General features: G+C 39.6%; 1 protein-coding gene across 2 annotated transcripts in view; it reads left to right on the forward strand.

Moving 5' to 3' along the window:
• Positions 1 to 14465, forward strand: part of LOC149227449 (uncharacterized) — a 350746-nt gene that overhangs the window by 81560 nt on the left and 254721 nt on the right. For both annotated transcript variants that reach the window (XM_089377795.1, XM_089377794.1), the window contains exon 3: positions 6821 to 6874. In XM_089377795.1, coding sequence (XP_089233921.1) covers positions 6821 to 6874 — 54 coding nt within the window. The remainder of the gene's footprint in view (positions 1 to 6820; positions 6875 to 14465) is intronic.

A 14465-nucleotide genomic window follows, 5' to 3' on the forward strand; every position in this document is an offset into this window, starting at 1 on the left:
TTTTTCCGTTGCTGATGGAGTAGCAGCAACAGTTTGCAATGTAGTGGCAGTTGCCAGCGGCTGTTCTAGCAGCAGCATAGATGCAACACTTGAGAGGAAGCTATAGTACGGATGCAGTGTTTACAGTGGCAATGTCAACAACAATACAGTTGCAGCAGCAATGCAGTAGTTGGTGGACAACATGTTTAGACATCAACAATGCAGAGGAAGATGCTTCAGAGTCAGAGCAGTATGCAGCAACATATATTGCTAGAGCACATTCTTCGCTATGAAGGAGTGATGATTTGGGGTAGCATCAGATGTGCTCTAGGCCTCAAAATTTACAGGGAGGCTTAGACACATGCATTCTCCAATACCCAGAAATTGTTTTGGAAATTCCACCCGGAGACAGTTTTATTAAAATAACTAATTATTTTTAATGGGACCCTAAGTCTAAACTTAGGAAATTAAAGTAATTAAAAGGTATTAATATAAACTGTGGGTGAAACTTCTAGAAGAAGGCGGAGATCAAGTCAATATGATCCTAGCCATTGTTTAGAATCTAATATGGGCCGTTGATTGATCAGTGAGAGGATTATAAGAGAAGGCTTGATGGGCACTTTGAGAACACACAGGGAGATCAAGAAATTGAATTTTTGAAGTGAGAAGTTCTCAGGAGGAAATTCTGATCGAGTAGATTTCTTGCAGTTGAGGAGCAGAGATAGCAAGTCGAGAGAGAGAGATTTCCCAGTCGGAGAATCATCAACAGAGACAAAGAGAGTGATCCAACAGCTCTCATGCAGAGGCTGATGCAGGGCCACATAGAGGTAGCGCAGAGGGTGAGAGAGTCCGAGATTTTGCAGCAGAGTCAATTTCTCCGAGAGGTTGAAAGTAGTGACTCCGTGCAGCAAATCGATCAGTTGGCTAGGTGACGCAGTGCCTAGAGGGGTTGATGCAGGGATTGCATGAGGATTGCGTAGAGGCAACGTAGGACCTACCAGAGGCACCTCATCCAGTGACCAAATCAACCGAGATTTTTCTCAGTGATTGTGTGAGGTAATCTCACAAATCATTCTGCCAATATTTCTCTCTCTGTAGCTGAATAACCCTTGAGGTATTCAGAGATGTATTCAGAATTTTCTATTGCTTAATAAAATTAAACCCTTAGATTTGCTGCACCGGTTTTACCGCACTGGGTTTTTCCAAGGACATTTGTCCAAAATTAATGATGTTATTGTGTCGTATTTTCTTTCTTGCTCAGTCTCTTGTTTCCGCATAATTAAAAAAGTGAAGGTTGCAGTGTATGTATTTCAAGATTTTCCGTAGGAAACTGCAAATAACTTGTTCATGTAAATCTAACAAGTAGGAGAAATATCATCAATTGTGGTAGTAGGGATTTTGGTTTAGGAATTTTCACATGCACCTACGAAGATCGAGGAGGAGGAGTTCGCCATGACAACTGAGATACCTTCGGGAGGGAGGTGGGCTGATTTGGAGCTGTAGTTCGAAGGAGCTACAGATGGGCAGGATCCTTGGGGAGCCCACCTCTTCGATCAATACCTTGCTACGGGAGCCCATTTTTGTGGTAGTAGGATGGACTAGTGTCGGATTGTGCCAAGGAGTGTTGGAGAGACAATTGCAGTGGCTAGGAGCGCCAGAGACTGAATAGTGCATAGTAGAGTTGACAGCAGTGGAGATGGCACAGAGCAGAGGTCAAAAATAGCGCAATAGACTCAAAGGGTCAGCGCAAAGACTAGCAGTTGTCGGGCTCCAACATTCACATGGTATCATACTGGACACAGTTAGTTAAATAATTTGGGATGTTTTTCCGTTGCTGATGCAGTAGTAGTAGCAACAACAGTTTGCAATGCAGAGGCAATTGGCAGTGGCAGTGCCAACAGCAACACAGATGCGAAATTTCAAAGGAAGTTGCAGTGCGGATGCAGTGTTGACAGTGGCAGGGTCAGCAACAGTACAGATGCAACGTTTGCGCAGTGGTTGGTGGACAACATGTCAGACATCAGCAGTGCAGAGGGAGATGTTACAGAACAAAGTGATGCTTTAGTAGGATGCATTGCTAGAGCACATTCCTCGCTAAGAGGGAGTGTTGATTTTTGGTAGTATCGGATGTGCTCTAAGTTTCAAATTTTGCAGGGAGGCCCGGACACATGTATTCCAAAGAACCCACAAAGCGTTTTTGGAAATTCCACCTAGAAATAGTTTTATTAAAATAATTAATTATTTTTAATGGGACCCTAAGTCTAAACTTAGGAAAAGAAAATAATTAAACGATATTAATATAAACCATGGGTGTAACTTCTAAAAGAAGACGAGGATCAAGCAATAATGATCTTAGCCATTGATTAGCTTCTAATCTGGGCCGTTGAATGTCAACGAGGAGATTATTTAAGGAGGTTTGAGGGTCACTTGGAAAGACACAGAGAGAGTTCAAAAGTTCAATTTTCTGTAGCAGAGCAGTTGCTGGGAGAATATCGATAGTGAGCTTGTGTAGAGAGGGGTAGAGGAAGTTTAGCTGGAGGATCTTCTTTGGAGCCAAGAATAAATAGCAGAGGCAGAGAGACAGAGGAGGCAGCGCAGAGGGCAGAGAGGGGGATGCAGAGCCAGGAAGGGTTCACGTAGGCCCCACGCAGAGCAATGCAACAACTTCTAGTGCAGAGGTCCTAATTTGCAGAAGGAGCTGATGTTTCTGAGCCGGGAGGGCTGGAAAAGGCTTTTGAAGACAGATCAATTCTTAGTTGAGCTGACGCAGTGACTTAGAGGTTGACGCAGGGCCCATGCAGGGGCAGCGCAGAGGTAGCCGAGAAACTCATAGTTCAGCTGCCGGATCAACCAAGACTTGAAGTGTAGAGTGAGGTAATCTCACCAGTTTCTTCTGCTAAGTGATTTTCTTTGTAGCTGGATTGCTGGGAGGAGATCCAGTAGTTGTATTAAGAAATACTTCAGCTTAATAATAAAAACCCTATGATCTGTTGCACCAGTTTTCCTGCATTGGGTTTTTCTAGGGACAGTTGTCCAAAAAATATTGTGTCCTTTGTGTTTATCTTTCTCTATTGTTTTATTCTTGTTTTGAGCATATTATTTTATTGGTGTAGGCTGCAATGTAGTAGCTTCGATATTTGCTGTAGGAAGCAGTAAATAATTTGTTTCAGTAATTAACAAATAGGAGAAGTTTAATCAGTTGCTGCAGTAGGGATTCGGGTTTATGAAATTTTCACACTCCCTTCATGACGTCGTGCCCTAACTTGAGGGCATTGGACTTATGATGGGATGTTTCACATTATGATGACATATGACTTTATTTTCGGCCAATCTAGCATGTTGATGAATCATTTGACACCTTTTGATGATGAGCTATGACTTTTGTATGAAGAGACATGACTTTTGATGAGACATTGCATGCTTTCATGGAGAGACATGACTTTTGGAGCATTATTTGGAGATGAGATCAAAATTATTTTACTCACTCACATGTGTGTCTCTTGGAGTGCATTTATGATGGATGTCTTGCATTTTTGGCATCTTTTATTGATTGATGAAGCATCTTTCTTGACCTATCCACATTGTATCATGGATAATATGCATTTTGGGGATTTTAGAGGATATTAGCCTTATATAAAGAGGGAGCGCTCCCCTCCTTTGGATCCTTGCACATTGTAGATTCTTCTCTTCTCTTGAGTTCTATTTTTTCTCTTATGCACTATGGATGTCTTAAGTAGAGCTTCCTCTTAAGGAGGACTTGTTGATGTGGATAGTTCTCTTTCCTTCGACAATTATTGGTGAAATTTGATGGATGCATGCTAAATTGAGTAAGCTATTCTTCTTTATCTTGTTTATGCTGATGGATGATGGTTATCAAATATTTACATGCTGGTATTTTTATCTCATTATCTTCCTTAGACAAGATTTTTCGTCAAGTTCTTTGAGGTCACCTACATGAAACCTCCCTCCTTTACTGATCCGTGAAGATTGTAGGATGCCTAGGACAAACTTCTAAGGGACACAAGTATTGTCCCCCTTGGTCTTTGAACCTACATCCATTCCATTTCCTTCTCAAGTGTATTGATCCTTGATTCCATATGCCTTAGATAAAGACACTAGTCTTCTTCTTTGTGTAAACCATTATTTCATTTAACACTCATTTTCTTTTATTTTTTATAGTATTTTAGGGTTGAATTACAGTAAAATATTTAATTTTCATTATTAAATAGCTTGAATGTTTTAGTCATAGCCTATAGGGTTAGAAAGTGTTCGGAATAGATTATATAATACAAAGTGTAGTTTTTAATGCATTTTTCAGCTACTTTCTAGAGTTTAGTCTAGGGTTTTTAGTGCTGTTGTATACTCTTTTACTGCAGAAATTTGTTGTAATTCTGATGCCAACTACATCGACAACCTCAACAGCTGGTACCAACCTCCTCTTACTTGAACCCTGTCTCACTGTTTCAATTTCCCACCAATTCTAAAACTCTGGCGTGAAATCTCTTTTCCTTTCCTAAAACAAAAAACTGAAGAAATCACAGAAATTTCCCGCTGTCAATGCTTTGTCGGGGAGTCAAAGACTAAGGTCAGCACAATCAGTTTGGTTGGGAGGTCGAAGGTCGTGGCAATTAGCTTGGTCGGGAGTCAGAGTGCACTAGAACAAAGTGAAATCAGCCAACATGTTTACGTCCCGACTAAGGTCGGGACCGACTAACAAAAATGGCCCAATTGGGTCCCACAGGTCTCTCGGTATTCGTTGTTTAAAGGGAATATGTAATTCCAGCTTTTAACGCCTCTCAGGCTAATGCGGTGAATGTCGGCTCTGTCAACACTTGACTAATTCGCCTGATGCAGAGAGTCCATACCAATGATTCCCAATGTTCAATCAATGTTCCAGGCTCATTCAATCAACATTCTGCATATCGACCCTGCAGTTCAAAAATCAATGACTAATGAAAACTTATAACAATAACCAAATTAGTTTAGATCCTAAAATCTTGCCATTCTGATACTAATATCTTGCCAATCTGATCCTAAGATCTTGCTAAGATCTATCTCTACAATCTATCATGCCTAACAAAGCAGATTCTCACCCGACTAATCCTATTCATTCAGATTTCTATATTATGACTCACTTTCTCTAGAATTTAATTAAATAATTTAAATATTTACAAAATTAGGGAACCCACTCCCTTGGTAAATATGAAGATCCTTCGATCTATCAAACTTTGAAAACTTGAGAGTTATGCTCCTGAATCTAATTCAATCTCTATTTTACCCATGTGATATCCCTCCATTTTTCACTCTATTATCATAGGTGTTGGGGCTATTATTTATTGCTGTTGTAAGCTGGTTTATTTCTGTAAATTTCTATTTTACAGGCTAGTTTGCTACAACATTGTGTAATTTCTTCATTGTGTATGTTTGGGATCTTTCTTTGAGCTCATATTGGTTGACTTAAATCATTGGAACAGTCATAGTACCTTTGAACTCAAATCTGGAAATTACATTCAGATCCACCATAAACCGTAATTGTTTGATCCTCTTATTTGGTGGTGATAGAAGTAGAGTCCTTTGGGGGCTTTTTCCTTGGTTTGACTGGGCCATTAGATCCCTAAAATCTACTGGGGAAGCCTTCCGTGTGTTGGATTGTTTTCATCACTAAACAAAGGAAGTAGTTCCTAAGGTGATGGTGGGGACTCTCCCATGTTACTCATTGTCTTAGTCATCTAGTGAGGCTTTGCACTAAGATGCAAGAATTTTCTGTAACACACACAATGGGGACACACCCAAGTGTGTTTGTCTCCTTTTTATAGGAAGTAACCCCATAGGGACCATGCAAAACTATCTTTCTTAGGTTCCAGTACTGAATTCCATAAGTTTCTTGATCTAAACAACCAAGTTCATTGCTTATGCTTTAGTAACCTAGTCCCAGAAAGGTTGGGTTTACTTCTGTCACCTCAGTAGATGCTTGATTGTACATTGCAGTTTTGATATGTATGTGTTTTCTTGCTTGTACTATTTCAATTATATATCTATGCATATATTCGATATTCTGAGTTATCAACTCTATATGAATGGAACTTGACATTGATGGTGTTGTGTGAATCACGATTTTGTTCTTGGACAAATCTGACATTTTACTGCTCATCTGTTCACAATACTAATTATAAAATTGATTATTCATCCATTGTAGTACATACTACAGTCTACATGCCAAATTGCAATAATTTGACTCTGTATTATTGTTCTAGAGTCTAGATCTATAGAGTACTAACAATTTCTTCCTTTTTTTTCAATTTTGCATATTTTAGATTTTTATTGCCATCCCTGTTCCCTTGTCCTCTGAAATTATGGGGCATCCCCCCATTGTATTGAAACATTATACCCAGTCCCTGAACCTCGGGTGACATAGATTCTATCTATATATATGTTCCATTTCCCCATTTCCTCAAATTTTGTAGGTGCTGTTTCCAAAACCCAATTTATTTTGGAAACCCATACATTTTTCCTAATTTCAGGTAACATGGATCTGTTCTTTTGACATAATAAATAAGCACAAGCTACATTCCAGTTCTGGTGAATACGAAGTACAGCATGGTAGACTTTTGTGTGGCCCTGCTTTCTGAGCAGATAAAATTATCCATAAAGAAACCGAAAGAGATAAAATTGTCATTAGCATTTGCTTGTTCATCGTCAACTCTTTCTTCTTGCTTGCAGCTTTGGAATAATAAATTTGGACTAAGCATTTAAAGGATTTGCTGTTTATATGTTTTCATCATTTGGATATTATCTCATGTACTATCTCCTCTAAAGGACAGTTATTTTCTGGTTGATGCAGGGTCTAGGAAATAAATTCCTTTCACATATTCGTGAGGTTGATTCCATCGCACAGGCATGTATATTGATCCTTCTAGAGATTTTCTTGTGTGTTGTAAACACCTTCTTATCTCACCATTTGAAATTTACATGTTCATTGGTGTTAAACTAAATTTTATTATCCTGTTTTATGATAAATAGGCAGTTTAGTTTATACTAAATATCTGCAAGTTCCCTTTTGGACCCTAGTTCTAGTAGCCTTTTAAAAGATTTTCATATTTTCTTAGTGTTCTTTTGGATCTTAGTTCTGTCACTATTTCAATAAATTTTCATTTGATTGCATTTTGCTTTATGTCTTGATCATTATCTCTATCAAAACTTCGATATTCCATTATAAATTTCTATTCAACAAACATCAAAACATATTTATTGGAAGTTAAGATAAAGAGAAAGATAATTTTATTAATGTTCAACAAATGACCACAAAAGTAGGTCACTGGGATCGAAGAAGAGTACAATCAGTATAAGTACAATGTGGGAGTGCAAGCCCAGCTCCTAGAAAATGCTGAAAATAACATAAAGAAAGAAAGGAACAAGTGGTAGTGCTGCCACAACACACATATAAAAGATTGTGGCATGATACAAAATAATCAATAGCCTGCCAAGAAGGAATGAATGAGATAGGAAACAATGGAGCTAAAGATGCGAAGGGCTCTTGAGTTTGATGACCGATGGTGAGGGAGGTGAATTGGGCACTAGTTATTGCATGGAATGGTTGTTGTTAGGGTTTCTATGCTCTTGTTAAATTGAATGTTTTACCATGGAATTTTGGCAGAGTATTGCCTGTTTTAACTAGAGAATGTATGACATCCCTTGAAGATCTTCAAGTAAGCTCTCTTCATGATTTTATCCCCTCATAACATGGTAGCTAGGTTTTCAAAACTAGGGTTTTTTTTGCCCTTACTCCATGCCAAGGTTTGATATCTCCATAAGTAGGTTTCCGTTAGACTCCATCACCCAAGGAACAAGCACTGACATCCACATAGGTGATCACCTAAGTCACAGGACACGTCCCCTAGGGTCCCGTGTCCCGTATTTTGCGTATTGGACACGAAAACGTCCAAAATACGTGTCAAATACGTTTTTTAACGTATTCTAAAAATAGAGTACGTATTCTACGTTTTCTAGTCGTGTCATATTTTTGGAATACGCGTATTCTCCGTTTTCGAGTCGTGTCTTTACATTTGGAATACGCGTATTTGGAGAATAAAATACGATGCCCTAACGTATTTCGCTTATTGAATACGTATTTAAAAAAACGTGGTTTATAAGTTATAAGTTATAAGGTATTCCGGCCTATTATCGTTTGTTTGGAGTGTTCTGTCGTGTGGAGCGAGCTGCGGGAGTTTCTAACTTCTGTCGTGTGGAGCGAGCTGCGGGAGTGTTCTAACTTCTGTCGTGTGGAGCGTTAAAACTTAAACCAGTAAGCGTTATCCTGTGACATGTAATTTGTGTCCGTGGACTCTGTTTTTGCGACAGTGTTTTCAAAATTCACACATTTTTCATTTTTTATTAAGTCTTTGTTAAGAGTGTCTAGCTGCTGTTCAAAACTTGCCGCACTCTCCACCCTTATCTGCAGCAGCATACTTATTTCATCATGTCCAACGGATTATTCTCTGCTGCCTACGACAGATTGTCCCTAAGCTAGACTATACAGAAGCTTTGAAACAATGTCAAATGTACAGGGTTGCCAGTTATGTGTTCTCACACAGGTTTATCTTATCTGGGAAATGAAAACCAAGCCATAAAGCGCAAGACAAATGAAAACCAGCACTGAATAAATCAATCCATGGTCGTAAGCACCATAGAAAAGAGAAGGAAACAAGTTTTGTGTTTAAACTGGATTCATCTGTCCACTAGCCACACCTGCATCTGCATTTGGGGATCCACTTTTAGTCTCTCAACCCTCTCTTTAGTGACTAGTCTTCCAACCATGTAGGTTGGAAATTGTGCTATCTTACAATGTACCTACATGACATTAGTACAATTAGGATAAATAAGGGAAAAAATTGAACATTTTCATAGGGAAATGAATTGAATCAAGATATATGTTCTTATCCTGATTAAACCCCAAGGCTTGCTCAGACAGTTATAGGTCATTCCCAGGGCATGTTTCCAATGGGGAAGCCATAGGTCACAGGTTCAAATCAGGTAAGTCCCTCAGGGTTACCAGCAACTATTGTGACTGACAGTTGAGCCACCCTCCATCCTGATATTGCAGGGTAGAGAGGGATTCTGCAGTGTTTCCCTTGAAAAAGAAAAAATCCTTACCCCCATTTCTGTGCAATCATTGAAGACAAAAATAATTATACAGTTCCATGACAACAATACATCAAAGGTAAAACTGAAAGAAAATCATGTTTTGTGAACCTAAAAACCTCTAACAGCAAGAGAAATGAAAGTGTGAGATATTTTATTGGACAAATGAAACAGAAATTAGTTTTCCCCAGTTAAAAGATATGCACTGTTTGTTTTCCTTTCAAATTTAAGCTGGCGAGACTAAGGGCTCAATCACAAGTCCACACTTAACGGGTGCTCTCTATGGTATGAGAGGACTGCACTAATCGTTGTGTGCAGACACAAGGCATGTGCTAATGTCAGCTATGGTGCTATTAATCCCAAATGTCAATAGTTATACTATCACAACATTCCGTAGAATCTTCAGAGCCTTAAATATCATCACAATTGTTGAATTGTAGTTTCTCGTCTTGCTTGGAAAGCACAATTCAGATTAATCCAGAAAAATGTTTGGCTATATTTTCTGAGCTATTCATTCTTTCAAGGTATGCTTCTATTGATAGCATCCATCGAGCAGCTGATGGTTCTCAAATTATCCTTAAATCCAAATTCTGGATATGTATCACTTCCTTCCAGACCAGAACCTCTTGTGCACCTCTTCATAGATTCATTATTATGACTTTGAAATTAACGTCTTCAACATTCTAGGTTTATTACATTTGGATGTGTTGTTTAGTGGCTAGCTATGTGCACACTGCACATCTATCAGTCATGAGAGAAACCTGCACAGTAGACAGAAATATACAAGTTTATGCGGCATGCCAAATAGTCATCCTCTTACCTGTGTAGAGTGTCAAATTCATAATTAATAAACAGACAGATTGACAATTTGAATTTACAGACAGTCAGAAAGTTGAAACAGCAAGACTTTAATTGTGACTTTAATTGTTTTTTTTGTAGGTGAAGGTGTGTGGAATTTATAACAGTTCTCACATTAATGGCTCAATCATCCAAGGCAGCCGACAGAGGTCAAAGGAAGGGCAGTGCTTTTCGTGGTCCCCGCCCTCCAACTCCAAGTGTTTCACCTTCTGTTAGTCATAGTGCCCCAAGTGCTTCAAGTGAAGCTGTAGGTGTTTGTCAGCCAACATTAAAATATGATGCTGCTGCAGCAAGACAACAAGCACAGCTAAAAAAATACCCTCTCTGGAAGTATGTAACCAAGAAGCAAGTGCCAAAGACTGGTCTGGGAGGGAATGTGCAATGGTCTTGTAATTTCTGCAAGCTTGAATATAAGAGCACTTACAATCGAGTTAGGGGCCATTTGTTGGACCTGCCTTGTGGAATTGCATCATGCAAAACTATCAGTCAGGACGAAAGAATGGATTTGATAAGGGAGGATGCAGCTGGCTCTGTGAATGTGGTGGCAGCAAGCAGGAAAGCTAGTAAAAATGAAGATCCTCTTCCATTCTTGAGGAATTCTAATATTAGTAGATTTGGGAGAAAAGAAATTCAGCCAACAAAAAAGAGGGCAGCCCCAACTTATAGTGGTCCAATGGACAAGATTTTTCAGCGTGAGCAGCGAGATGAGGTTGATCTTACATTGGCATTCTTTTTCTATCTCAACTTCATTTCTTTTAATGTTGCACGGTCTCCTATGTTTATTGAGGCTTGTCGAGCTCTAGTTGATAGGGCTCCAATTGGGTATGTGCCTCCAAGTTCAAAAAAACTTAGAACCACATTGTTGGTGAAGGCAAGGAAGGAGGTGGATAAAATTCTACAACCTATTAAATCATCATGGATCTCATCTGGTGTCAGTATTGTCTCTGATGGATGGGCAGATACAGCACGCCATCCTCTCATCAATTTCATGGTATATTCTCAAAATGGACCGGTTTTCTTGAAAGCAGTTGATGCTCTTGGACAATACAAAGATGCACAATATATGGGTGAGCTGTTTATTAAAGTTATTGAAGAAGTAGGCATTGAAAGTTGTGTGCAAATTATCACAGATAATGCACCTGTTTGCAAAGCAGCTGGCTTGATTGTGGAAACTAAATATCCACAAATATTTTGGACACCATGCATTGTTCACTCCTTGAATTTGGCACTCAAATCTATTGCTTCAGATGTGACATGGATTGGCAATCTTATTGAGGATGCACGCCATATCCGAAATTTTGTGCAAAACCATACCAATGCCCTCACAATATATAAAGAGTACACACATCTATCCTTGTTGAAGATTGCAGATACTCGGTTTGCTTCCTCGTTCATCATGCTTAAGAGGTTGAAGGAGGTGAAGGCTGCTCTTGGGGCCATGGTTATTTCAGATCTTTGGTCTTTTTGGAGAAAGACAGATCAAACAGCTTCAAAAAAGGTAAAGGACATAGTGTTAGATGATGGTTGGTGGGAAAGGGTGGATCTTACCATAAAGATCATGAACCCTATCATTTCTTTCTTGCGGTTTGCAGACACGGACCAGCCCATATTAGGAGAGGTTTATGAGGGTTGGGATTCCATGATTGAGTCTGTGAAGACTATTGTTATGGAGAATGAGTGCCCTGCATATGAGACATCAACAGAGAGCTTATGGTCCACCATACAGGATATTCTTATCTCTAGGTGGGATAAGAATTGCACACCTTTGCATTGCTTAGCTCACTCTTTGAATCCCAAGTACTACAGTCAAGAGTGGCTCCATGGTGGGACCTCACACAGATACCCTCCTCACATGGATGGAGAGATTTCACAGGGGAGGAAGATAGCATTCAGAAGGATGTTTCAGGATAACACATCTTTTCTTGAGGTGGAGGAAGGCTTTGTAGAGTTCTCCACTGGCACCAGGAGATTTGGGGCGTATGATGTACTTGGAGATAGGGGGGTCAAAAGTGCCTATGCATGGTGGGCAACTCATGGGGCAGCATGCCCTATTCTACAACAGTTAGCCTTGAGGGTCCTCTCTCAAATTACTTCGTCTTCTTGTTGTGAGAGGAATTGGAGCACTTACGAGAATCTATATAGTTTGAAAAAGAGCAGGCTTGAGCAATCCAGGGCGGAGACAATGGTGTATGTGCACACCAACCTTCGTCTTATTTACAGGCAGAGAGAGGAGTGGTTGAAGGGAAAAACAAAGATGTGGGATGTGTTTCCTGATGATATGGGCTTGGACGACAGTATTGAGTTGGCATTAGCCAACATGGATCTTAATGACCCAGTGCTAGAGCCAGTGACTTTTGATGATGAGACACAGCATCTTGAGGGGTCATCCTCCACAGTAGCAGATCCTGGATTGGGCATAGAGGAGGAGGATGGAGTACAGTCAGATGGCAGTGGCAGTGATGGTGACTATGACATAGAGGACATGGACTATTGATAGAGTGATGAGTCATGACTCATGGACCAGTACCGAGCTATGATATTCCTACTTATTTTGTATCTAGTATCTAGTATCTACTCTTTTGTATTTTCCATTGGCATTCTCTCAGGAGTCAGTATCTACTGTAGTCTATGATCTATCTATGTACATTGCAAGCACTGAACAGTGATACATTTTGATTTTGATGACTTAATGGAAAATCTGCATTTTATGGTTTTAATATCTATTCTTATGTGCTTGTAAGTTGTAAATTTTGATTCTATTTATTTTTTTAAAGTGAACTATGAACTTTGAGAAGTAATTATATTTTAATTTGATTAGATAAGCTGCAACCTGCAATTTAATATGGATAAAAAACTATATTTCGGTATATATATATATATATATATATATATTTTTATTTTTTATTTTTTTATTATTAAATATATATAAAACGTGTCCCCCGTGTCCTGTTTCCAGGTCGCTGCCTTTCGTATTGAATACCACGTATTTACGTGTCCTCCGTGTCTCGTGTCCTCGTGTCATGTGACTTAGGTGATCACATACCATTGAAAATATTTTTAAACATATTTTTCTCTCCCTAAAATATTTTCAACCCTTCAAGGCAAGTTGTTAGGCTAGGGCATAGGGACGTATTCAGCTAGGAGTGCGTTGGCCTTTGATGAGGTTATACACATGGACTGAGTCTCATTGCATTAGAATCTAGCCTTTTCCATAGTTAATTTTTCCTTTTATGGAATCTATCCTTTTCCATAGTTAATTTTTCCTTTTATGGCTCACGTCACAAACCGTAGGCAATTTTACCCTAGGAAAACCCTAACCTAATGCTAGGCTTCAACTTCAAGATTTTTGAAGGCTTGTTGTTTCAATTCTTGATCATATCAATCTCTAACAAGCCTTTTCTCAGTCTTATGCACTTTGTTAAGCCATTATCCTTGATTATTCATTAAACCCTCGATCATAAGTGCCCTTGATAGGCCTCTTGAAATGCATGTTTTTCATTGTCTTTGTTGGATTAAGCCTTGTCCTTAGTTTGAGCGCCCTTCTTGAGCTTATCCATTTGTCAACTGCGAACTATAGACTTAGAATACATATTAGGTGAGCCAACCATGTGGTCTCTCACACACCTATTATGATTGTATGTTTGAAGGTGGGCCTCCCGACCCCGAAGGTATGGCTTTCATTGGTGTAGTTGAGTAATTTTCCTTACTTGTCATGGGCATTTTTGGGCATAGATTGGCGGGGGGATTCGGTGGAAAGAGTGGGTTAGGTCTATATTCTTGTCTCCATTCCCCGATTTCGTGGTTACCCTTGTATCCTAGTCTCGTGGGATCTCCTATATTGACCATTAGCTTTAGGACTGGCACTATTTGGGAAATCCCGACTTTGGTTGCATGGTCCTGCTTCTCGACACTGCATACATCAACTCCTTCCACTCATTTTAGTCCTATTCATCTCTTTTCCCATTTGGGTCCACATGTGTCAATTGGGTCCACATATAATAAACCTTCCCCTCCCCTTGTCCACACCTTGGGTTGGGCTTGGAACGATGCCCCAGAGGTTGATGCAACTAAAAAGAAAAGAAAAAGCATAATTTGGCCACTCTCAATAGGAAACGTACCACAAAATGCAAAAGATGGCTGGGACATACAAATTTAGTACGTGGGAAAAAGCCAAACATGAGTTCCACCCCTTATCCATGGGCATCACCCTAGTTCCTGTGGGCCCTAGATGAGCCCCCTCCATCATTAAGGAACCCATGATTTCCCCAACCCCTGTTGGGCGATGAACTGCCCCACCTTAAGGGGGTATCCACTGCTATATAATACACATCATGCTCTCATCCTTTGGAACCCAGAGCAGTTATGAAGAAAAATCAATCAAAGGCAAAAGACATATGAAGAAGGGTGGAAAAACAAAGGCCGGGGTAGCTCATGTAGCACGATTTGCTCCCTCCTACACTCATATACCTAGGTGTGGAGTTCCCTTATTA

This window comes from Pinus tabuliformis, chromosome J (genome assembly GCF_031772625.1).
Source record: "Pinus tabuliformis cultivar Carrire ecotype Pingquan chromosome J, CPIR1, whole genome shotgun sequence".
Lineage (NCBI taxonomy): Eukaryota > Viridiplantae > Streptophyta > Pinopsida > Pinales > Pinaceae > Pinus > Pinus tabuliformis.